The 26,732-nt window shown below is 46.0% G+C and overlaps 1 protein-coding gene across 7 annotated transcripts in view; it reads right to left on the bottom strand.

Moving 5' to 3' along the window:
- RGS7 (regulator of G protein signaling 7) overlaps positions 1-25,958 on the bottom strand; it is a 371,486-nt gene extending 345,528 nt beyond the window's left edge. For 5 of the 7 annotated variants that reach the window (XM_021064373.1, XM_021064374.1, XM_021064372.1 and 2 more), the window contains exons 1-2: positions 25,205-25,352; positions 24,731-24,868 (exon numbers count right to left, since the gene is read on the bottom strand). In XM_021064373.1, coding sequence (XP_020920032.1) covers positions 24,731-24,868; positions 25,205-25,213 — 147 coding nt within the window. In that variant the 5' untranslated portion in view covers positions 25,214-25,352. Of the gene's footprint in view, positions 1-24,730; positions 24,869-25,204; positions 25,353-25,745 lie in introns of those variants that run through there. The other 2 variants (XM_021064377.1, XM_021064375.1) reach the window with 1 other exon arrangement.

Raw genomic sequence — 26,732 nt, forward strand, 5'->3', positions numbered from 1 at the left:
AATGCAAGGAAGAGCTAATCTTCCACCCAGTGCTTGGTGCTGTCAGCTTACCATATGTTCCCCTAATGCTGCACCACAAAGTAGCTAAAAAAACCATCAGTAACCAGTTAAGGGCAGTTCCCGTGGGTGCTTAATTGCTGGACAATGTGGTGCTGTCCTTCGTGCTGGATAAGAGAAAGACACTCTTTCGCTCTAGGGAGAGTAAGTGAGATCTTGGAAGATAGCTGACCAAGTCTCTTGTGTGCTTCTGGTGGATAATATGTAGGCACAAAAGATACAGGACGGTTTCAAATTAGATTTTAGAGAAACATAACTGGTTAATAAGTCAATGAAGACTTGATGACAAGTTTCTACGTAAGGTGAGGCTCTGTCATCCAATGGGATCACTTTAAGTGGCCTGGGTCACACATCTCGGAGTAAAAGGAAACAGAACATCGGTGTCTGACAAAAACACCCACATGAACTGAACTGAACTGAAGAAACTGGAATTGCACAGATTTAAACAGAAAGCCAGTGTCTGGGTTTAAAGAAATGATTCCCAGAGCAGAACCCAAAGAAGCCCTGCTGTACAGCAGCCTCCGAAAAATACCTGGAGTCTTCCTTTAATTGCAAGCTCAACACAATCTAAAGTGAAGGGGAACTGGCAAAATAAAGGACTATGGAACCATTCACGTAAAAACAGAATTATAACGTCCATAAACTAGGTGGGAGAAGTTCCACTATACTCTCTACCAACTAATCCAGCCCCTCCTTGGTTGAATTTTCTTAAGGAAACTATTTTTACACCCTAGACTCTAAAAGCACATCATTCCACTCTGCAAACAAAATAAAATCCTGTTTTTATTTGGATGCAATATACATTTTCATCTGTCCATCACTTCCTGTCTATTTAGCATGGCTTTTTCATAATTCCTGTATCAAACAGGTTCTTCTTTAGTGGATTTTTTCCTTCTATTTTTTTTTAAACTGTTTGCTCCATCAGATGGCAAAAACCAGCTAAAGAAGCGTTTAAAATATACATATGATTTTGTTGTCAACCTCAGAGCCTCGCTATCGAAAAATGAGAGAGAAAAAAATCTAAGGCAAACTGACCGACAATCTATCAAATGAATTGCATTATAATAGAATTGTTGAGAGAACAAGCTCTTAAAGAAAAATCTGGGTTTGAAGCCTGGCTCTGACAAATGCAGCTCACCCTCTGGCCTGTGCCTTAAATTCGCCAACTCTGTAACCAGTGTGAAGATTAAATGGTACAGCACATGTAGAGTGCGCAGCAGAATGCCTCGCATGTGGTAAAGAAAACATTTTAAATAGTATACAGTCATTTTTGTATCTGTATTAGAGTCATCATGAGTATCACGTGTTCTGCGAAACTAAGTTTCAGACCTGGGATCCAACAATCACTTTTGCTATTTTATTAATGCATGTACTTCCTAGTTTCACTCAATCCATAGACTCCAACAGTAGAGATTTAAAGGAACAACTGCTGAGGGAGAGAACTCTGGGCAAGGTTATTAGCCAGCTAGGAGTTTAACCAGCAAGGTTTTATGAGCTACGAAATGAGAAATTTAGCTTTTACATCCGGATATCCCAAGTTAGGGGTCCTTCACATGCAATACAAAGATATGGGGTAATGCAGAGACGGGAAAAGTGAGTGACAGCGCAAGAGAAACAGTCAAATGTTGGGAGAGTTTAGCAGACACGGGAGGAATTCCGTTGGCCCAGGAAGGTTAAAACTGTAATAGACGAAGAGCACAATCCAGTTTCTAAAACTGCTCTGAGGGTACTTTTTCCCCGCTGAATCGTCCTTTCACTCACTGTACTCAGTCTGCAGTCCTTTCATTTAAACTTTTATTCCAAAGAGTACCATTCAATTTGAAAAAGTATTTCTTTTTTGGCTTTTTTTTTTTTTTAGGGCCACACCCACAGCATATGGAAGTTACCAGGCTGGGGGTCGAATCAGAGCTGCAGCTGCCCACCTACACCACAGCCACAGCGACGCAGAATCCAAGCCGAATCTGCAACCTACACCACTGGTCAAGGCAACGCGGGATCCTTAACCCACTGAGCGAGGCCAGGGATGGAACCTGCATCCTCATGGATACTAGTCGGATTCGTTTCCACTGAGCCACAACAGGAACTCCCTAAAAAGTAGGGTTTTTTACTTCACACTCGTGCCAAAGAAATATCAAAAACAATGAAACACTTCCCTTGTAGAGAAAAGCTCATTAATTTTGCAAACTGTTCTGAAAACTCAATTGTGGTGTATCTTCTGGTGGCACATCTACAAGCAAATGAGAAACAAAAATTTATTGACAGTTTGACCTTCCTGGTAGAATTTGATTGGAATGTCAATAAAGCCTTTGACTCTTCCCCCCAAATTGACATGAGTAAGAAAAAAAAATTTTTTAATTTCAACATCTGAGCCACACCGTACAGGTTCTGACATTAAAGGAATGCCGTGGACAAGCCCTATTCCCCATCAGCCACTGTTTTCACGGCCTCCTGCAAGCGGAACAAGGTTTTATTCCAAAACGGTGAACAGTCCCTGCGTCTGTGCTTTCCACGTGCCTCCCTGATCGCTCTCGGCCGGGGAGGAGGACACACACACTGTCTGACTTTGTATGGAAGACGCTCTCGCAGCGAGGAAATTCACAGCTGAAAGGTAGAAAGAGGCCCCAAAGCAGATCCACAGAGAGGCAGACCCGGTGCTTCGCAAGGCGACAACCAGGGAGACACGGCTCTGCCCCCCCGCTTTGCCCCGAGCGGGGCCACTGCAGCTCCGGGGTGGGCAGGAGACGCTCGTCGGCGAGACACGATGACTGCGGTGACAGCAGCGCCACAAAATCTGTCTCTTCCCACGTGAGAATCTGCCCAGAGTAGTTTAGCGGTGACGGGAGAGCCTCCCTGGAGCCTCCCAGTCTCACGCTGAGGCCATTAAAACAGGTGTTTTCACAACGGGGACAGGGCGGCAAAGGCAAGATGCAGGTTGTGGAGAAGAGACCCGCCGGGGGCGCCAGGAAAGCGGGGGGATCCGCCCTCCTGTCCCCACCCCTGACAAGGAGGACTGAGGCTTCTCATCCACCCTGTGCTCAAGGACAGTGATTCCCACCCGATAAGCGTGTCGACTTAAAAAACATGCACAGCCCGAAAGTTGAGAGTTAGGTTTTATCTGGGGCGAAATTAGGACGCAAGCCGGGAGAGGACACCTCAAGCAGCCCTAGAAACGGCTCTGAGGCGGGGAGGAGGAGCTAAGATACACAGGGGGTTCGAACACAGGGCGGGAGCAGGAACAGAAGAGCCTGGGCTCACTGAACGCCTCCCGCTGATGTGCAGGGCAGCTCTCAGGGCCAGCATCCCGGCTTCACCGCCTGCAGGACCACCGGTTCTCACCCCGGAGGTGACTGATTCACACAGATGACCGTGACTTTCCTTACCCTTAACTACAGACGGACCGGGCTCTGAAATCCCACCCAAGGAGGAAAAGGGGGAACATCAGGATGTGCTCAAGGTGACAAGGAGTGCGTGCAGCCGGGCACAACAACGTTTACAACGCGCGGCGTGCGCGCAAACACACACACACCACACACACTTTACACAAGTTTGTTGCTGATCTTGGCAAGGTCATTACATCACCACCAAGGAGCAGACATCACCATGAAGGATTTTAATGTCTTTCTAGATATGAGGAGATGCAAGAATCAGGCTCATAAAACCTTCTCCTGAAAATATCTAACTCTCTGAAGACCCGATCCCCCAGTTTTCCCAGAGCACAGACGACCTCACCCCGGTCTGCACCCCTCTGCTCAGGGGGGCAGCTGCAGGGGCTCACGTTCTACTCCATGGAGAGGCTGAATGACGGCAAGCACCAAACTCCAGTTCACAACCGTGAGGATTATAAAGAAACAGGATGTCCCAAAGCCCTCTGTAAAGTTCAAAACACTGCCTAAATGTTAGGCTCTAGCGACCTTTTACTAAGATTGGTGTCACTCCTTCCGCCTCAATAAATTAACAATGATTTAAAGAAATATATTGTATTTTTTATTTTTATAAGAATATCAAAATGATTGCATAGGTAGCACGATTAGCAAGATCAAAAGCCCATTTTGAGTTTTAGATTTACTGGCACAAAAATGTTCTTTTGTTTCCAGTGTGTGGCTTTTTAGGGCCGCACTCTTGGCATATGGAGGTTCCCAGGCTAGGGGTCGAATCGGAGCTGCAGCTGCCAGCCTACACCACAGCCACACAATGTGGGATCTGAGCTGCATCTGCAACCCACACCACAGCTCACGGCAACGCCAGATCCTTAACCCGCGGAGCGAGGCCAGGGCTAGAATCTGCAACCTCATGGGTACCAGTCGGGTTCGTTTCTGCTGCGCCACAACAGGAACCCCTATTCTACTTATTTTTCATCTTAGTTTTCTCACTTCTTATAGAAAAAAATAGTCCTTGGAATTTCTCCATGTTAACAAGTTTCTGGGAAAGTTTCACATAAATAACAATTCCAACGTGATAGTTACATGAACACCGTTTGGTTCTGTAATGTTTAAGCAAAGCCGTGAAAGCAGGCAGGTAGCTGGACAGAAGCATGGAAAGGTGGCGGGGCGGATGGCGGGAAACCATGGATCTTATAAACGGCTAGGGGTGGGGTGGTCTCTGGGGAGACAAAAGCAGGAACCTCCAGACTAATAGGAGACCACACACTTCGGGGTGATAAGTGTCCTGGACACAGACAAAGAAAAGTAGGAAAAGGTGGAAATTGCCCCTCCACATGTAAGATTTTGTTCTCATTACGATAAAATTAGTCCGCAGATAAGAAGTTCGAATGATGCGCCAACACCATGAGACTTCCAATCAAGGCTAAATAAGGACAAAAATCCGTCCCCTTGGGAAAGTGGAGCTGGGATGAAAAGCAAAGAATATGACCGCCACACCCTCCCTCCCCAAGGCTACTCTGCCCCTCATTGCGTGCCCCCAAGGCCAGCCCGCCAAAGGACTCAAGGCAGCAATTTGCTTATGTGCCCACTCTCCCTTCCAGGGCACTCTGCCACCTAAACACATACTTGCTTTATTTTCCTGAGCTCCCTGTCGCATTTCTGGATTCTTTCTGCAATAAGACGAGTCCTTGCCTTCACCAGGAACAAAACAAAAGCCATAACCCCAAACAAACTTGCTCAGAATTCTACCAGTGGAGAAAGTCAGTGTGATATAAGATCAAAAAGGACTTCATCCCCTTCAAAAAAAAAAAGGGTAAACCAGAAATAAAACCATGGAGAATAAGCAGATGATGGATGAGAAAAGTAAAAGCATGTGAGAATTCTCAGCTTCTAGAGTGACATTATGAAGATGATGGTTAATTGAGGAATTTTAAATCTTCTTCCTGAGAGTTCCCGTTGCAGCTCAGCCATAAGGAACCCGACTAGTATCCATGAGGACTCAGGTTCCCCCCTGTCCTTGCTTAGTGGGTTAAGGATCCAGCGTTGCTGTGAGCTGTGGTGTAGGCCAGCAGCTATACCTCCAATTAGACCCCTAGCCTGGGAACCTCCAAATGCCACGGGTACAGCCCTAAAAAGAACAAAAAAATCCCTATCCTGAAGGGACTCATTCTACAACTGAATGGCTATTAGAAAGTTCTTTTGAATCTTGCAGGCAACATAGTCAGAGGAGCAAACCGAGCACTTCTCCCAAACAGGAGCACCCATTCAACCGACAAAATTTCCTTCCCTAAAGGAGTTTTTTAAAAGTAGCATAATGGCGTTCCCATCGTGGCGCAGTGGTTAACGAATCCGCCTGGGAACCACGAGGTTGAGGGTTCGGTCCCTGCCCTGGCTCAGTGGGTTAACGATCCGGCACTGCCGTGAGCTGTGGTATAGGTTGCAGATGCGGCTCGGATCCCGAGTTGCTGTGGCTCTGGCGTAGGCCAGTGGCTACAGCTCCGATTCAACCCCTAGCCTGGGAACCTCCATATGCCGCAGGAGCGGCCCAGGAAATAGCAAAAAGACAAAAAAAAAAAAAAAAAGTAGCATAAAATGTCTGTGGATGTTTCAGTTTCCTTTGACTACTATGACCATTCTGCATTTTTATAAAAGAGGAACCTGCAATGAAAAAGGCCATATCTTGGCAAAAGTCTCTATCAGAAGTTCCAGCTATAAAATCACTTTAAGAATCATCAGTTGATTTATGCAAAGACTAATCATGCAACTACAAAAGAAAGCAAACATTTATTTCCACAAGCTTTATTAAATTACGTTATATTAGGAGTCATTAACAATCAGCAGGCAGGGGCACTGGGTTTTGTCGGTCTAATGTTCCTAACAATCAAAAATAATATCCACGAGACAATTAATTTCCTGCACATTGATTATTCCAATCTCCACACTAATAAGTAGAGCTAAGCCAAATAACATGAAGCAGTACAGCAAGAAAGGAACGACTGAGCCCACTTTTAGGGGGTGGGCTGTAACTCTGGGAGACGGATTACATCTCTTGGGCTTCTGGGAGGCATGAGAAGTTATTCTGGCACCTTGAATCCTATCTTGAAACCGTAGCACCGCTTGGAAAGCATCTTTACATCACCTATTCCCCACCCACACGCACAAACACATGCACATTTCACAAACGGAAGAATGAAGACCAACTGTCCAAACCAACTGGCTGGGAATGATGAGCAAAGTCAGGACCACGAACTTCAGATCAGTCCAATGTACCTTCTACTCTGTGGGGGCTCAAATGACTATTTAAACCCTCCTGGGGTTGGAGCCAATGCCACTGCTATTAACTGAACAACTTACGCAGCCAACTGCAAAACAGCCATCTTAGTTTGTGGAACTACTTTTTAATTAAATATTAGCAACAAACACAATGAGTCTGCTGTAAAAATTTCAACTACCATTCTAACTCAGTCTTTAATTTGCCAGTTATTAAATAGTCACTAAATCTGCCAGGTGGTATGTTAGCTTCTCTAGGGACACAAAGGGAAATCAAAACCAGAGCCTCTTCTTTTTCTTTTTCTTTTTTTTTATATAATTATTTTTATTTTTTTTCCATTATAGCTGGTTTACAGTGTTCTGTCAATTTTCTACTGTCCAGCAAGGTGACCCAGTTACACATACATGCATACAGTCTTTTTTCTCACATTATCATGCTCCGTCATAAAAGACCAGACACAGTTCCCAGTGCTACACAGCAGGATCTCATTGCTAATCCATGCCAAAGGCAACAGTCTGCATCTATCAACCCCAAGCTCCCAGTCCATCCCACCCCCTCCCGTTCCCCCTTGGCAACCACAAGTCTATTCTCCAAGTCCATGAGTTTCTTTTCTGTGGAAAGGTTCATTTGTGCCATATATTAGATTCCAGATATAAGTGATATCATATGGAATTTGTCTTTCTCTTTCTGACTTATTCACTCAGTATGAGTCTCCAGTTCCATCCATGTTGCTGCAAATGGCATTCTTTTGTTCTTTTTTATGCCTAAGTAGTATTTCATTGTGTATTTATACCACATCTTCCTAATCCAATCATCTGATGGACATGTGGGGTGTTTCCATGTCTTGGCTATTGTGAATAGTGCTGCAATGAACATGCGGGTGCATGTGTCTTTTTTAAGGAAGGTTTCGTCCAGATATATGCCCAAGAGTGGGACTGCTGGATCATATGGCAGTTCTATGCATAGTTTTCTAAGGTACCTCCATACTGTTCTCCATAGTTGTTGTGAGCCTCTTCTTAAAGATCCCAAAAGATAAATAAATAAATAAATAAATAAATACGCGTGTATGTGTATGCATGTGTGCACGTGGGCAAACCCACACACAGACACACGGTGACAAGCTGGTAAATGTTTTACATTTGAGAAGGAAGAAGAAGATGGAAGGGCCCTGACGTACAGCGTTTTCCAATCCCCACCACGGCTGGTTTCAATCTGCCCACCTGCCAGCACTGAACGTGGAACTGGAGAGCCGGGTACAGGGTCTCAGCGGGCACCAGGGCACCACTTCTAGGTGGATGTTTACATTTACGCAAATCGATATACACCCACACACATCATATAAGAACTAACCAAATATTTCACAGTTGTCATCTTAGAACAGTGGGATTATGGTTGATTATGGTCTTTAGTACCCGCCCTTGCTAATCAAGAGTATGTTCTAGAAGCAAGATCCTTACCCCCGTTTGCCTAGGTAGGCCTGGCATTTCCCGAATTATCTAAGGAGTGGAGAGACCAGAACATTTAGAAGGCTTATCAGCTTAGCTGCGGAGCCACTTGGGCTGGGAGAAGTAGGAAAGCAAAGTGCTACAGCATCGAACGTGGAGGCACCACAAGACTTCCTTTCGCACAAACTTCCCCTTCAAAACCACACCGCTTTCCGCAGCCTATAAAGCACATTTACAGAGCGTGCTCCCACCACACAGTCTTAATCCTTCCACATACTTGGTTATACAATTGTTCAGGAAAAAGGGGAGGGAAGTGGGAACAACCCACCAGGTGATCACTGAAGCACAGAGATACCGGCAAGAATATTACTGCTTCTGCCAAGCCCCCCAGACAAGTGGCACTGAAAAGCCACCTGTTTGGTTTGGAGGTTGATTTTCCGTAGTGTCCACGGCTGGAATCAACGGTTCCTCCTTCAGTTTTCTTCACAAGCTGACACATTTTGCTTTGGAACCAAACATCCCAAAGACCTTCCTCTCCCTCTTGTTTAACTTGTGACTCTATAGACTCCTGAGCCTCCCTCATCCCAAAAACCACTTACATGTATAATCATTTTTAATGGAAAGAGCTGCAAGTTTTGTGGTGGGAAAACGAGGCACTGTGTTGCCTGCATAATGTTTAAGCGTTTGCAAAGCGCTTGTACGTGTGTCATCATACATACATCCTCTGAAGGGGCTGTTCTTCCCGCCCCTACAGATGGGAAAAAGAGAGGCTCCGGGAGCTTAAAAGACTCCCTAAGTCCACAAAGCCCACAGCCTTCAACACACGGGCTCCACAGCCCATAGTCCACCCGGGAGGATTTTCTCTCTGCGTGATCTTAGCAAAGGTTTATCTTCTATGCGCCTCATTTTCCTCCTCCGTAGAACGGTACCCAGCTCACAGGACGGTGACCCCAATCAAATCAAATCAAACTTGGCAAACAAACGGGGATTTTCACGACATTCACCTCCCTGCCTGCCCCCCTCCACCTGCCTCCCCTCCCCGCTTCCTGTGCACCAACCACCCCTGAGTTCAAACAAACTCCTTCTTTTCCCACCTCGGCTGGGCAGGGCTTCCCCAGCCCCATAGCGAGGAGCCCAAGAATCCTTTGATGCCGCGTGTTCCGCTCGCTCGGTGTATTTCCACTCCGTGCAGTAGCCCATCGTAAGGCAGGGAATTTCGTCAGACCACCGGCGGAAGCCCAGCGGTCCCTGCGCAGGTTTCCTTCGCACATTATAGTCTGTGCCACCAAAACAGAGCAGCTAAACAGTGAGGACACGTGCAGGTGGCACAGCAAATACGAGGAGCGCAGCCCTGCTCTCATGACCCATGCCCCCCCTTGGCTCAATCTGGCTAAACGCTGCGCTTCAAAAGGGGTTAGGGCACGTTTCTCAGATCTTTGTACAAAACAAACCCACGCTAGCTAAGGAGCCAGAACCATTTCATGGTAAGCCTGTCCCTGCTCCTCCACCTGTAAACGCTGGCGGGTCCCTCTGCCCTTGTTCCCATAATTAGGCAGACCTAGTACCTCCTTACACACGCTTCCATCAATCTACCTATTCCTTCACTTTCTAAAGGTAAAGTCTTGCCTTACTGTGTTATTTCTTTACATATAGGGAAGTTAGCTATAGCTGTGCTAGAATTTTTAATAAGCTTGTTTTGGTTATGGCTTAATTCTAATATTAAATATTCGGAGTCGTTAAAACACTTTGAGTGATCTCTTCCAATGCTATTTTCTTCAAAATGCCAATTTTTTTTTAGCGTGTAATTTTGCAAAGTGTGGGGCTTTTTTTTTTAAAGGAATGCATTCATGCTACAGCAGAAATGTCTGTATTTTGCTTTGTTGTGTGAATGTTTCTGATATATTCGGGCACCACAGATTGATGGGATAAATGGTGTAAATAAATTGTTTGCATTGCACTTATTTGACTCTCTTTGTTAAAATTCAACTCAGCACCTCATCTGCATGGTTAAGAATGTACAATTCCCAACCCAAAAAGATGCTACCAAAAAAGGGTAATTCAGCTACTTTTCAAAAAGATGCTCAACAAAATGCTTCTAGACATAGAAGAGGGTGTAAATATAGCATTCACATAAATTTAGGCAGCCCTGTCCTATCTCCACAACTTAAAGTAGCCTATGTTTTATTATGTAAAATGATTCCATTTTCAAATCAGCTAAATTTACAAGCAAAGCAAAGACACTGCAAGGAGAGCATCTTCAGCTCTAAAATCTGTCACATGAATAACTAATTTCTACAGTAAAGAAATTTAAATTCAAATATGTTTAAAGTTTTTCCTCTTACACCCAGCGTAATTGACAGTAAAACAAAACATGCTTTTTATGTTCTTATGGGCAATAACCTTTCGAGGTCTTGGTTTCCTTACCTGAAAACAAGAATTTTGCACCTCCAATTTCATGAGGTTTTACACACACACACACACACACATGAAATGACTTGTAAATCTGTGGATCTTCCAATCTTGGCATTGTAAAGTGCTCCGATAAGGAAGATATTACTGTTACCACTGATTCTTTATCCTCTGACACATCTGGCAAATTACCTTGCATGAAACAATTGTGTAATAAATACTGACTAAATTAAATGGAACCATATATATAACATTATAATGTACCAAAATTTCTCAATTATATTGTTTAAAAGAAACTAGATTTAGTCCTAGAAAGCAAACAGATTGCTTTTAAAATAACACAAGAAATGTGCATTTCAAATAAAACCTGAGCCCTATAACTTACCTTACAGTTTAAAGGTTTGGAAGTAGTCGTGAAGTTGGTTAGACTGTGGTTTGGTCACAAGCGATAGAAAACCCAAAACATCATTATCTTAAAGAAGACATAAAGAAGGCAATAAAAATATTCTGCATGATATTACAATGATGACTATATTTATTTGTTCAAACCAAGAAGATACAACATGGTGAACCCTCAGGCAAACTATGAATTTGGGGCGATTATGATTTATCGGTACAGTCCAGCCTTGGTAAAAATGTACCACGCGGTGAGTCACACACAGGGCAGGTTAAGCAGGATAAGGGGTATAAGGGAAATCTCTGTTCCGTCCTCTCAATTTCGCTGTAAACCTAAAACTGCTCTAAAAAATTTAATCTTAGACACGTGCACCCGCATGTTCATTGCAGCACTCTTCACAATAGCCAGGACATGGAAACAACCCAAATGTCCATCGGCAGATGATTGGATTCGGAAGATGTGGTATATATACACAATGGAATACTACTCAGCCATAAAAAAGAATGACATAATGCCATTTGCAGCAACATGGATGGAACTAGAGAATCTCATCCTGAGTGAAATGAGCCAGAAAGACAAAGACAAATACCATATGATATCACTTATAACTGGAATCTAATATCCAGCACAAATGAACATCTCCTCAGAAAAGAAAATCATGGACTTGGAGAAGAGACTTGTGGCTGCCTGATGGGAGGGGGAGGGAGTGGGAGGGATCAGGAGCTTGGGCTTATCAGACACAACTTAGATTTACAAGGAGATCCTGCTGAATAGCATTGAGAACTTTGTCTAGATACTCATGTTGCAACAGAACAAAGGGTGGGGGAAAAAATGTAATTGTAATGTATACATGTAAGGATAACCTGACCCCCTTGCTGTACAGTGGGAAAATAAAAAAAAATTATATAAAATAAAAAATAAATAAATAAATGATTTAATCTTAAAAAAAACAGAAGACATCGTTAATTTTTCTCGAACACACAACTGTGTAGGCAGGTCAGGTTTGTACACGACTCTAGAATCATCGGGGGCCCAGGTTCATTCCCTCTGTTGTTTTGCCATCAGGACTCTCACCTTCCCCCTCCTTGCCAATGGGACCACCTTCCCGGCAGCCAGCATAAGAAAAGGAAAAAAGAAAGGTGCATCCTCCCCTTTCTCTAGAGCCCTTCCTAGATCCTCCATGCACCTCTCCTGTTCCCACCTCATCGGCCAGAATATATCACAAGCCCATGCCCGGCTGCCCGGAGCCTGGGCAATGGAAGCTTTCTGCTAGCAGCCACATGCCTGGGTAAGGACGAGGGCGCTATGAGCACAGAGGCGGCGAAGAGGTACCCAGGACAGAAGGGATCACCACACTTTTATAAAGTGATGCTAAGCGTGGAGTCAAACAAATCAATCGGGTCCAAGGAAGTTAACTAGTTTCTAACAAACTTCCAGAGTGAGGAAACAATAGGGAAAGCTGGAACACACCTCCAAACGATAAACTCTTCCAACTGAAGCCACTGAAGTCCCAGCCTAAACGACATCTTCGAATCAGCTGAACAGCTCACATCAGTTCAAAGGAATGTTATGAAAAGCATATATGACTGCACAAAAACAAGATTTAAGATGAATGGATAAATTCATTTGAAATTATCTTTCTACACTGATCTAAATGAATAGTAACTTTCCTGGTTAGCATCAGTTATATCTCTATTCTCACCTTCAGAAAACAGTCAGTGCTGTATCTTCACTAACATGGTCCAAACTAAACGCACTGGGAATAAAAGGGCAGCGAGACTAAAGAAAAGTCAAAGGCAGACAATAACTCCTCTAATTTGAGAGAGTCTGGGAGAGCCTTTAAATCTTTGAAAGCTTTACAAGATTCTTTACAAGATGTGGGCTGCCTGCCCCCATCCCAACAGCTGCAAAAGCAGTTATTTCACAGATTCAAAACAAATAAAAGTGGATTTATTTTTAAATGTGCTATCATTTTTACATGTTTTATTCATTAAGCTCCATCACTACCATCACCCCAAAGAGTCAATTATGGAGGTTTCGCCCTAACAGCAGACCTAGAAGCTAAGGGTAGAAAGGTGTTAAAAACTTTCCCATTATTAAAAAGCCAGCTCAGACATCCAAACAAAAACAACGGATTTTTAGTTAAACAGAATACTTGATGGATCAAACCACTCCTAACAGTATAATCTAATCTGTCTTTAAAGTTCATGAATTCTCCAAAGAAGACCTGCAAATGGCCGATAAGCACAGGGAAAGATGCTCGACTATTAGGGAAATGCCAATCAAAACCTCAAGGAGACACTACTGCTTTACCCATTAGGATGCCTAGTTTCAAAAATCACAGGCGTGGGTGAGAATGTGGGCAAGGTGTCGCCTTTGCGCACTACTGGCGAGAATGCAAAATAGTGCAGCCACTATGGAAGATAAAAATACAATAACTATATAATCAGCAATTCCAACTGTGGGAACTAAAAGCAAGGACTCCAACAGATATTTATATACTAATGCTCACTGCAGCAGTATTAGCCAAAGGTGAAAGGAGCAACCCGAATGCCCATCGATGTATGAAAGGATAAAATGGGGTATATACAGACAATGGAATCGTTTTCAGCTTTAAAATGCCATGACATGGATGAACCTTGAGGACACTGAAATAAGCCAGTCACAAAAGGACCAATATTGCATAATTCCACTTACACAAGGTAGCAGGAGCAGTGAAATTCACAGGGACAGAAAGCAGAAAGGTAGTGTCAGCGGCTGGACCCAGTTCTTCCCTTTTCAAGGCAGCGATCACTCTACACTAAGTTGTCTGTCCTCACCGCTGTAACATAAGCTCATTGAGGGCGCAGATCCTGTCTAGTCCACAACTCCATCCCTACCACAGGCTCAGTCACAGCTAGGACACAATGCATGCGTGATGAGCAAACCTGAATTCTGAGTGTGCTGTCCATGCACTACTTTATACAGAAGCACCACAGTGAAGAGGCTAGAATGGGGTCTCTGGATCAAGCATTCATTCATTCATTCATCCACTGACCCATGCTACTCAGGCACTCAATATTCAGAAACACCTACCTTGGCACTTTTCTAGGTGCTGGGAACACAGCAGTGAAAGACAGGAGTTTCCACTCTTATGGAGCTCAGCAGCTCTGCCGCTAACCCCTGAGCCATCTTGAGTGGTTTTAGCTTTTCTACTAAAAATCAGGATGCTGATAACCAAATGCAACAGTAGTTTAAGGTGATATACAAAAAGGCCCTGACACAAGGTAAGCATGCAATAAACGACAGCAATTCCAATTAACAATAAACCAAAAGCCACAACCCAAAATGCTAAAAATAAAACTTAGTGCAAGTGACAAATGGCAGGAATTTCCAGAGGAAATGCATTTTAAAAACTTCAGCAGGAGGAGTTCCTATCGTGGCTCAGTGGTAACAAGCCCAACTAGTATCCATGAGGTCCAGGGTTTGATCCCTGGCCTTACTCAGTGGGTTAAGGATCCGGCAAAGCCATGAGCTGTGGTGTATGTCGCAGATGTGGCTGGGATCCTGCGTTACTGGGGCTGTGTTGTAGGCTGGCATCTGCAGCTCCAATTAGACTGTAGCCTGGGAACTTCCATGTGCTGCAGGTGTGGCCCTAAAAAGACAAAAAATATATATATTACTAAGAATACGTTCTATGTGGTACCTAAGGTTCTTCAAAATGCTTTGGTATATGCATCATCTTAAATACTAAGGGTGAAAATTTTCCCAAGATTTCTATCCTAGAAAAACACTTTCTACGGACCCAGTTTACCTGACATTCAAAAGCCTTGTGGGGCCAAAGGTCACATAGATTTATATTGTTCTAAGCATCCAGCAACGACCAGACGGGGGAGAGCCTGACGACGGGGCTTCCAAATGACCCACACCCTCAGGACCCTCAGCAAGCAGGGAACACCTGTCAGGGAGTTTTGCAAGGAACTATTACATGTCACTATTACATGTCAATCACTCTGAAACACTTTCACCTAAACTTCATCTTTTCAACGCTTCGATAAAGTAGTCTCTAGGGAGGTCTGCTGTGGCTCAGCGGTTAATGAACCGCAGTAGTGTCCACGGGAACTCAGGTTCAATCCCTGGCCCCGATCAGTGGGTTAAGGATCCGGCATCGCCGTGAGCTGTGGTGTAGGTCACAGATGTGGCTCGGATCCCACGTTGCTGTGGCTGTGGTGTCGGCCAGCAGCTACAGCTCCAATTCGACCCCTAGCCTGAGAATTTCCACATGCCTCGGACTCGGCCCTAAAATGCAAAAAATAAAAATAAAAATAAATAAATAAAGTAGTCTCTAGGGGAATTAACAAACTTGCCCAAACTCATGAAGCCAATCGGGGCACAGCAGGAATTCCCATCCAGTCCTTCTGACTTGGAGATTCTGTCGCTCCATCATTAATTACTACCTCACCTAGACTACTTACTACCTTCCTTTCAAGGTTCTGAGACGTATGAAAGAGAAGTGAGTTTAAAATTAAAAAAAAAAAAAAGGAAAGATTCCTTTATAGCCCAATTTTAAGTTCTCAACAAGGCTTCTAACCACTTTAAATCCCTTTCACCCAGAGTGTCTGGATTGCCCTCCGTCTTGTTAGGAGCTGGAATGGCAACGATGCATCTCTGAGATGCCATGAGATACGCTGGAATACTCTCAGCATCAGCAAATCACCCGAGATGCTGCAAGTACATTTCCTGAGAAACTCGTGGTACAGGCAGGCTCCAGTCTTACTGAAGGATGACCTCTATCATCTGACCTTTGGAGGGGCGACCTCTGCAGAGCACTGAAAGCTTCCACAGGATGAAAATAAATCAAAAAATAAATAAACCTTTGGTGTCCTCTATCACAGTATTTCCTAGTATCTCCTTAGCATGTCGTGGTCCTCCTTTAAAACCCACATTTATTATTTTTAAAAAAATGTTCACTGGGTCCTACTTGGTTGCAAGCGCTGTTTGCTAAGTGTCAAGCTAAGGGCAGCGTCTCCTCTTCTCTCCTCTCTTGGGTTTAATGCTGTTTTTCCAAAGGTCTTTATTCCATAATCACTGTGCTATCAGATACAAGAGCCACTAGCCACAGGGGACTGTTTAAACTTAAATTACAGGGAATTAAAATTAAATATAATTTGAAATGCACATTAACCACATGTCACATTAACCACATGTCAAGTGTTCTACTGCCCCCGGGGCTAGTGGCTACTACACTGGACAGGACGCATATCGACCACGCCTTCGTGATGAAGGCTCTTATTGGACAGCGCTGCCACCGAGCATCAAATTCTGGGTTTTCATCAGCGTAGAATTTCAGTCAGGATCAAACCAAGAACAGAACAAACTACCCTCTGAGCAGGCCATACCAAGCGCCCAATCTTCTCCTTCCCGGGGCTCCAAAAGCTAAATTAAAGTTGAAGGGAAAAAGAAATCTAGTCATCTGCTGATGGTGGGTGACAAACACCCTCGAATCACCTGCAGATGCCAAAGAGTAATCACGACACTGGGCACTCACACAACTGAACCACAAACGTAAGACGGAACACGTTTATTTTAAGAGAGAGACATACACACACACCACAGAAAGACAAAGACATAAAGACCTGAATTCAACCTGTGTGACCTGAGACAAATCATGTTACTTCCCCGATCTTAAATTTCATAATCTGCACAGTGAAAAGTAGATAAATTCTTCATTCCCTTTTACCTGTGAAATTCCAGAAGGCCAAGGCTTTATTTAGTGTACGTAATAGCTAAAGAACTGTGCAGACTTCAAAGATATATTAGGTAATGATTCAAGGAGCTTATTAATAAATAGAAGAGGCCAGCTCTGTAAACTAATAATGTCAGACAAGACACTGTGTCATAAAAATGGAATTACAAACGCATCTTATGGAATCTGCCTTCTTAACCACCAGAAAGACACGACTGGAGGGGGTGAAAAGGTTCACATTTTTACATTTAACATACGGACCCGATACACATACGCGGTATTTCATTAAATACATAGTAATAGAAAAATAATTATAATATATAATGTATTATATCTTACCTTCATGTCATAATTGTCACGTTATATAATAACTATGTAACTATAGCATTTATTGAGGCATTTATTGAGGGTCTAACATAGGCTGCCTCACTTTTTCATCAAACAACTCTATGAAGGACATGTTTTCATCATTTTCTAGACAAGGAAACTGACATGAACGGAGGTAGGTTGCTAACCCACGAGTGCCCAGCCTGAGAGTGGCAGAGCCATGGTTTAAAACCAAGACCCCTCAACTGCAGGGCACGCGCTTCCACTTCAGCATATTGACTCCTGAAGAAAACGTTTACACATCACCAGAAAGGACCTAAAATATGAAGGCTCTTAGACTACTCTTTAGAACTCAGCTAATGTCACAAAGCTGCCAAGTGCTGTATATTTTTCCAAAAGATACAACCACCTATCTCCCTAAACCAAAATTTGGCCCCTCAGGCAGACTTTCTTCCAACCTAGGCCAGGGGGCAATTTTAATGGCGCAGAACCAAGGTCACGACTGTCCATTAGAGTTCCGAAGTCCTGAGACCTTTGCTGACTGAATTAGCCACAAGACAGAGGGAATTAAAAAGAGGTGAGTTAAATTTTCGTATTGCCCTGGGCAAGCGGCAGAGAAGTGGGTCTTTTTTTCCCTAAGGAGCTGCATACCCACTTTATCAACTACAATTATTTTATAATTAGGTTGATATTTCATAAGGCAGACGCCTCGGTAGCGCTGACCTTCAAATGCCTCCTTTCACCGCAGGAGGGGGCGCGGGACAGTGGCTCATGTTGCCCATTTTCCACAGTCCTGTTTTCAAGGAGACTTAACATTTATTCGGTCACTAAAACTGTCCAAATCAAAAAATATTTCTAGAGTCTCCGCAATGATCACATTCCATCACCCATATGACCTAAAAATACCCGGCTTTCCATCACACAATAGAACCACAAAGGCGATTATAAGGCAGTAAAATCCCTATATAGCTTCTCTTTTCTACGTCTGCAACTTTCCTCTGATCAATCAGATGTGGGGAGGCCGGAGGGGAGAAAGAAAGGAAATAAAATTCGGGCTACAAATCCTTACCTTAATCCCACAGACAAAGAGCACCGACAAGCAACAGTTAGGGAAAAGCTCGACCACGGGAGGCGTTCTTCCTCCGAACTCGAGTTAATCATTACCCGAAATTCATCATTAAATTATTCCTCAGAAAAGGTCTCTGACTACTTTTCGAAGTATCACCGAGGATGGTCCTATCCTACCGGAGAACTGGTCTGCCTGAGAGTCTAACACAGTAAATTCACATGGACAGCAGCAACCATCCCTCAGTCCCGAAAGCGCTTTCAAATAAGCTACACGGAAGACGCACCATTTTGCAAATGTTTAGAAATGGAATTTCTCCCGACGCCTGCCTCCCCTCTGAGCCCCTAATTTGGAAATGGGCAGGCTTAAAAGCCTCTCGCGACGATGCATCTGCAAACATTCCTTCCTTCTCGTAACAGCCTTTCTCTAGTCATCCCTTAGAAACAGTCTCCCCTCTCCTAACCCGGAGCAGATGCTATACCCAGACAGATCAAGATACCCAGGGGTTGAACACGTCAGAGGCAAGACACGAGGCCATGTGATGCCACAGGAGAGATGCACCGACAAGCCAAAAACTCCCAAGGGCTGCCAACCACGAGGGCTAGGAAGCTACGGAGGGCCAGGGAGGGTTCCAGCCAGCGTCTCAGACCCCTGTGGCCATGCTCGGGCTGCCAGCCTCCAGAACTCTCTCTGACAACACAGTTCTCCTGTTTCAGGTCACCCAGTTTGTGGGATTTGGTTGCAGCATCCCTGGGAAGCTAAGGCACTTGGGGAGGCGAAGCTTAGCGACCTCTGGGATGGCCCTCGGACAACACGTATTTTCTGACTGCCTGTTGGATTAAAAGCGTTTCACTAGGACCTCAAAGAACTTCGAAGGTACCGCATTCTTGACATTTAGGAGTTTATGATCCGGAGCCTTCGGGACCAGCTACGGAGCTTGAGTTGGGATGAGCAAGGAGATGGCCCAGGACTGTCCAACAACAGGAAAGTTCCAATGTCAGGCCAAACACAGAGAGGACTTCCTCCTAATCTTCTAAGGACACAATGGTTCTGATGAAAATCATGCTACGGACGTTCCTCGACTTCAGATGCTTCACCTTTAGACGTTTTGGCTTTACAGCACTGCAAAAGCAATTACACATTTAGTAGAAACTGGACTTTGAATTCTGATCTTTTCCCAGGCTGGCCGTCTTGGTTGTGATACACTCTCGTGCTGCTGGACAGTCAGCTGCACAAGCAGGAGGATAAACCACGACTTACGGCCTCTGTACCCGGGCAGCCAGTCTGCTCTTCACCTTCCACACAGCAGTCAATAAACTGTATGAGATGCCCAAAACAGTCAGAGGCTGTTTCTCACAACGAAGTTCAAGGAGGGAGGAATCTGACCCCCGTAAGTGGACCATCCTGAAGGGAGCAATGCACTGAGTTAAGGTTGATAATTCAGCTAACGCACCACTACGAAACTCGTGATGTCTGTGGCTCATTTTTTCCCAAGGAGAAACAAGTCACTCCCCTCTCCTGCAGATGTATCTAATTCCACAGGACAGACTGACTTCAGAAACAGCTTTCGAAGGCAATGTCCAGCTCAAGTCAATCCGCAGAGGTGATCTTCCTACCAAGTGATGAGCTCTTTATCTAGGAGAGGCCAGGGTCCCATCTTTCTCCTCAAGAACAGAGCAGTCCTAACCCCTTAAGGCTGACCTTTCGTCTTTACCACTATATGATACCAAGTTTAAAAGCACCTGTCAAGCGTCTGTGAGCAACAGGTAGTCAAATAAGACTGGCACCTTCTCTCATCACCAAAAGACACCATGCTCTCTTTCACAACGAGAATGAACAGCAACTTAGGGAAAAGTCTATCTTCACCCTTAGCTCTCCTTTAAAAAGAAAAATAAAAAGGAAGAAACAAATTGAAGGAGAATGACTAGACGGAAAATAGAGAGGAGAGTTCCCACTATGGCTCAGTGGTAATGAACCTGACGTTCCATGAGGAGGCAGGTTCAACTCCTGGCCTCACTCAATGGGTTAAGGATCCCGTGTTGCTGTGGCTGTGATGCAGGCGGCAGCTGCAGCTCTGATTCGACCCCGAGCCTGGGAACCTCCATATGCCGCAGATGGGGCCCTAAAAACACAAAAACAGAGAAGAGGGTGGCACGGAAGAAAGAGGGGCGGGAGATGGGGAGGGAGAGGCAAGCGGACTTTACAGGTCTGCTGTTTCCGAGACATGTGTTCATTCCCTTAACATAGTGAATGAGGAAAATATTTTCAGCTTCTTTTCTATAGCTGGAGCACAAATGGTTGCTGCAATAATATCAGAAATGATGGGTCATTTTGAGCATTCTTGCTTGTAAGAAGCCAGTATTCCAGCCAATTCGAAATACTGGCCCCAAGGTGCCCTAGATATTTTGTTTTTCAAATGTCAGCTTCTGAACAAAAAGTGATGTACACTGTCTAGTGGGCAGCATGCTGGCCAGACACCAAAAGCGGACTGTGTCTCCTTGGAACCCTGGGCTCTAGCGGACCATCCTTACAGCCCCTGCCGCCGCCAGACCAAGGAGGCGGGTAGTGTCTGAGCACCGAGTTGCCACCTCTACACACACTTCGGGAAGCTCGTCTGCATACAGGGTGAGTTGGAGCTAGTGGGGTCTCTTCCTACGAAGCTGATTACTTCCATTCTAGCAAAGGCCTATCCAAAGGGAGCCCAGGAAGCCCCAAAACAAAAATGGTTAAAACTCACATTTTATAAGTTTTATTTGTTTGTTTTCTGTTTCGCTTTTTAGGGCCGCACCTGCGGCATGTGGAGGTGGAATCAGAGCTACTGCAGCCGGCCTACGCCACAGCCAAGCAACAAGGGATCCAAGCCACATCTGCGACCTACACCACAGCTCAGGGCAACGCCGGATCCTTAACCCACTGAGTGAGACCAGGGATCAAACCTGCATCCTCAAGGGTCCTAGTCAGATTCTTAACCTACTGAGCCACAACAGGAACTCCATATAAGCTTTTAAACAAGATGTTTTCAAATACATGAAATGATAGAGCCACTCCAACTTAATCAGCCACTTGTGAAAAAAGGAGCATTACAAACTGAAAAAACTGGTAAAGAAAATATTTTGTCCATATGGATTGTTTAATGTACCTCTGGGAGCAAACAAAGCCTTCAAAGAGTCCTCGCATGAAGCCCAAAGCTTACATCCAGCCCCAAGGGGGAGGCAGTGTGGACACAGGCAGGACACAGGGCCCGGGACCCTTTGCGGTGCTGGACCTGGACCAACTTCTCCTTGAGCAACAGAATACAAAGAAACTCCAAGGACTAAAAATAACTGCGCACATGTGCAGTTGGGGCATATTATGAACAAAAAAAGTTAAAAACCAAAAACCCAACTGCCACTTCAGAGGTGTCAGAGGCAAAAGCCCCCTGCACGCACCACCACCACCACCACCACCACCACCACTGGGGGAGGGGGGGTTTGGAGGCCACCTAAGCCACCCTCTGGCCAAACCCCAGGCCCGCCCCGTCTAAGGACCAGCTCACCCTTCCTCAGGGAGTGAGCAGGGGCACCTGTGGCTCCTGTTACCTGTTTCAGCTCCCTTGTACGGCACGTCCCTATAAAGCCTTGCCTGAATTTCAGGTCTGGCCTCTTAGTAATTTCTAGGGATGAAGGTGTCCAAGGACCCTGGCTGGTAAGAGTGTTACTGGTGCCTCTGGCCCTCAGGAGGCAGCGTTCACCGCCCCTGGAGGGTCAGAGGTCCACCCCGTACCTTCCCCTCGTCACATCACAAGGATTCTCCATGAGAAAAAGATCCCTGGAATCGTCCCATTCTTTGGACGAATTCCTACAATCATGAGCCGAATCATAAAGGAAAGGCACCAGAGGAGCACAAGCAATTCCCAATCCCAGCCTTCCGTGCTCACGCTCCTTCGGCAGCTGCACACTGTCCCCCCCCCCGCTCACGAGCACGTCCCCAAACCTCATTCACAACCGACCGAGGGAACCTGGGAACAACTCACAACTCACACGTCTGCAGTCAGTATACAAACCATCAGAATCCAGGCAGGACACAAAGGTGGCTTGAGAGGAGCAGAAACAGTGAGAACTGGAACACTTCCGCCTCAGAAGCCACTTCAAGAACTGTGTGCCAACAAGGAACCAGAAGTGGAAAACGGGCAACGTCTCCCTCCATCCTCTCCTCTGCTGATGCCCCGCCAGGCACTGCGGGACAAAAGTTCTCTCCTAACCTTTGACTGACTCATGATTCATAAGCACCTGTAACATGCCGCTTATGCTTTCCAGCAGGTGGGGCAGCTGGAGTACCCCATCACATGGATTCAACGCACACCCCTCTCCCACTAGTCTGCCCTTTCATTCTTCACATTCGTATTAAAAGCCACAGCCCACCCAAGATATGAAAACAGAGCTAAAATGGTCACATGACAACATGAGTACACCTGCCCCCAGACACGGACCATCGGACTTGGTATCCAGCAAATGATAACCAAGAACACTGTATTTCTTTATATAAATTAGCTGATACAGATGTATTTATTATCATTTCTATCACACACAAAACCAAAAACATACGCCCTGAGAAGAAAAGGAAGACAGGCAATCCATGATTAAGCCTAAGTAAAATGTACTGAATGAAGTCTTTCCTCAGTAATGATTTATCAGGGAAATCCTTCCTAGAAACAGATGATGCGTGCCATCACCCTAGACAAAGAGCGCATAAAAGGAGGCCGAAAACAGGCCGCTCCAAGGCCACCCAACAAAATAATCACGCTGCAAGAAGGAGGCATGAGAGTCTCTCCCTGAGGTCAGCCTAGCCTGTGAACTTACAAGCAGCACCAACAGCAACTCGATGCTATACAATTTGTAGAGTGCTTCAAAATTCGCAAGATGAAGCTTAGGTAGACAAAATAATCCAATAACCGTTTCTGAAACTCCTAGCCTCATTTTCACTTATTCTCATGATAACTGACTAAAGAGACACACAGAGTGATGTCATATTAAGTTTCTTTCCAATCAACAATGAACTGTTAGGTGTCTCATCAGTTCAGCCCCTGATCTGTATAAAGAAAGAGATAGAGTGTTGGACCCTAAGAAAACTAGCCAACTCCTGCAATTTCACCTCCAAAAGTCCAACTCTCCACATTGTGCACACCTAAAAGACAGAAGCTGCAGTCCTCCCAGATTGCATATTACAATAGTCAGAGTCATACAAAACAGTAAAAAACACTCTTTTTGCAAAACACAGAGCTGCCCCCGAACGTTCTTCTGAGAACCATACCTATACAGAATGAGCAAATATCCAGTCATTTCAATCAAGGGAGGAATATAATAGCAATGATTTAGACTCAGGTGGATTATTTTCTTGATTCATCCAGTCGGGGTGCTGGAAAATAGGCAAGTAATCTCCAATTTTTGTCCCTCTATGTGCTTTCCCAGACACACAAAAGTGCATTCACAGGTACTCAAAATACTACTGCCTACAGGCTGGCATTGCCAGGACGCCCCAGCATCTTCATGTCAAAGCAATAGCAAGACTCCCTCAAAGACAGATCACTTCCACCTCCTCTGATCATGGCCTACATGGGCAGGGATGTTCTGCTTTAGTACAGGCCTGGGGAGGGAGCTTTTCATCTTTATTCATAACCAGGTCCTCTAGCAAACCCATCCGAGACTCTGCAGTGGGCTCACACTCATCACTGTTTCGATTTCAAGGTCTGATTTCCTTGTTTCCGTTGCTAGTATTAAAGGAATCTTGCCCAAGAAGCACTACAGATAACATGCTAAAGAAAAATAATTCCAGCATAAAATGCAATAGAAACAACCAGTACAGAAGGCAAATAAAGAACACTGCTTCCTAAATTTTAGTAAGATTGATTACAACCAGAGTGACCTTACCTAAGCAACCACTCTGAAGCACACACAGTCAGTATTCAAACACATCTTTGTTATGCAGGCTCGATGTCTAGAAGTTTGGTGCTGACAGCATTATTATAAAATACATAAACCTGCTAGACTGGTTTAAAGAAAAAAAATAACCCACTAAAATACAAAGATTTATCTAATGGGCATATGGAACGAGAACATAATACCCATAAACAAAACCATTTTAAAAAAACACAAAGTAAAAAACAATTTAGGCTAAGATTGAAAAAAAAAAATAAAAACTGGAATTGTTTAGTTAGGAGTTGAATCATTAAACCACCCAGACATTCACAACCACATTCACTCTTGCCCCAGAACTGCAAAGGTGCTTAGTTTCTAAAATGACTGTTTATATAATCATTATAATCTAAATGCTCAGGGAGAGTATAACAAAAAGCTTCTAAAAACTCCTATGGACGCTATAAAGTCATAGACATAACAAACGAAATACATAGGACCCCCCCCCAACTTGCAGCTATTGCTGAGCGCCGAGGCATCCTTGTAAAGTCAGCAGGTAAAGTATGAGTGGCCTCGTTCCCCTCACTGTGTCTCTACACAGGCGTCACTTGAGAACATCAGATCATCCTCCGGCACAGGTGCAGACACTGGGGATTGGGAGAAGCTACAAGGCCACACGATTTAAATATAGATTCTGATGGGGGAAAAAACTGTAGGAAGCCAAGCCTTTCCCTTTTTCCAAGAAAGTGAGGGAATTCTTACCTTTCTGTACACCAGCATGTTGGGTGACTCATCTGCCACCCCATTGCTGGTCTGCCCATAATTATTGCCCTGGGCCATGTCACCACACGACCGACACACACGTGGTCCACTCTCAGACGCAGGAATGAGCAGTCCACCCTGCAAGAGTTAGAGAGACTTCAGTGAGATCCCAAGGGCAGTGCCGAAGAAGGTGGCATCTCTTGATTCATCCACAACACCAACCCCACATGGAGCATGCTTATGTGCTGGGCATGGCTGCAGGAAGCAGCACAGGAATAGAATTCAAAAAAAAAAAAAAAAAAAAAACGAATTTACACCTACAGTCCTCCCAGGGAATTAGAAGAAATGAGAATCTGCTCGTTAAAATAGTCATTTGGCGATGGTTTGAACTGACTTAATGTTCTGGATACTCATTTTTTTTAAAGTGTTTGAAGCTCACCGAAAAAAAAAAAAAAAAAAAAAACCCACGGTTACCATTTCCATGCTACAGAGTTCTCTTCTCTCCCATTACTCGCATCTCCACTCGATGGTGTTTTCCGCGGAAGGGCGGAAAGGCAACACCCCGTGGCAGCACACTTTCTCCAGGCTCTGTCCCGGGTCCCCGAGGGCAGGCGCATCCGGAGGCCCGCAGCCTGCGGTCTGGGGTTTCCTCCTCCTTCCCGGGGTCCCCCGCACCTGCCGCGCCGCCGGCCACCGGCCCCTCTCCTCCCGGCCCACCGGGCTCCGGGCGTCACGGCGGAACTCGGCCCGACCTTGGCAGGGAGGCTTCAGGGCGTCCCGGCCAAGAGACAGGTGGCAGGGGGGCCCTCCAGAGCCGTACCTGGGTCCCGGTGGGGGCGGCCGGGCACCGGGGGACCAGCCGGCCCGGCCGCCTGCCTGGCGCTCGCGGCGGCAGCAAATGGCAGGCGGCCCCGAGCGGCGCGCGGGCGCCGGGCCGGCGGCGGTGTCAGCGCGGGCGGCCGGGGCGCGGGGCTCGGCCGGGCGCCGCCTCCCCCCGCCCCTCCCCGCCGCCTACCTCCTGGTCAAGGTCGCGGCCGCGGCGCCTGCTCCCGGCGGCTGGGTGCGGCGGTGTCAGCGCGCGGCCAGCCTCATCCCCCCGCGCGGGCACAGGGCTCCGGCGGCCCGCGCTCCGCCGCTCCCGGCTCCGCTCGGCTCCCGGGCTCCGGGGCCACGAGCGCGCGCGGGACCGAGACGCCCGGCCCGTGCGCGCGACTGCAGGGAGGAGGAGGCGACTGTCACGTGGGAGCCGGCGTCCCGAGGTGCCGGCCGGGGGCGGGGCGGGGCGGGGGGCTCGGCTCCGCCAGGCCTCGCGGCCCCGCCCGCCCACGGTCACGACCGCCCGGCGGGGTGCGCGCGGCTGCAGGCCCCGAGCCGAGCGTGGAAGCGGGACGCGCAGGGAGCGTGACGGCGGCTGGACGGAGGCAGGCGTGCGGGAGGGGATGGAGCCCCTTGCTGCCAGCAGTGTCGTCACGCGCCCGGTGACTCCGCTGGCAGAGCGAGGCAAGCAGAGGACTGAGGATCATTAGGCTTCCAGAAGGAGACTGGAGCGATATTAGCCGCCTAGGAGTGAAGGGAGTGGCCGGGATCAAGGGAGTCATTCAGCCGGCTGCCTGCGACGTTCACAGCTTCCTTCTAAGTTAGAGAAACGATTCGGAGGCTGCCGACTCGAGGTGAAAATCTTGCCACCTGTTAAAATGAAGGTGCGTCCCCAATATCCGGTTTCTCCCTTCGACAGAAGATGCTCGGAAGAACTTTCACCCACTACTCTGATCCTCTAGCGTTTCCAAAGATGGAGTTGGAACTATGCTTCAGGTTGCTGTCACTGATTTTTCTGTAAAGATTAGGACATTAAGAAAAAGAAAAAATCATTTTGGCCCCAGTTATACTAATGAACTTATGTCTCTGGCTTTCAGGAGCAGAGTTGTGAAGTTATGAATAATAGGAGTTCGCCTTCCACCCACTGGCCAGACGTGGGAGAGAAAGAGGTATGACAATCAAGCCA

This window comes from Sus scrofa, chromosome 10, assembly GCF_000003025.6.
Source record: "Sus scrofa isolate TJ Tabasco breed Duroc chromosome 10, Sscrofa11.1, whole genome shotgun sequence".
Taxonomy (NCBI): domain Eukaryota; kingdom Metazoa; phylum Chordata; class Mammalia; order Artiodactyla; family Suidae; genus Sus; species Sus scrofa.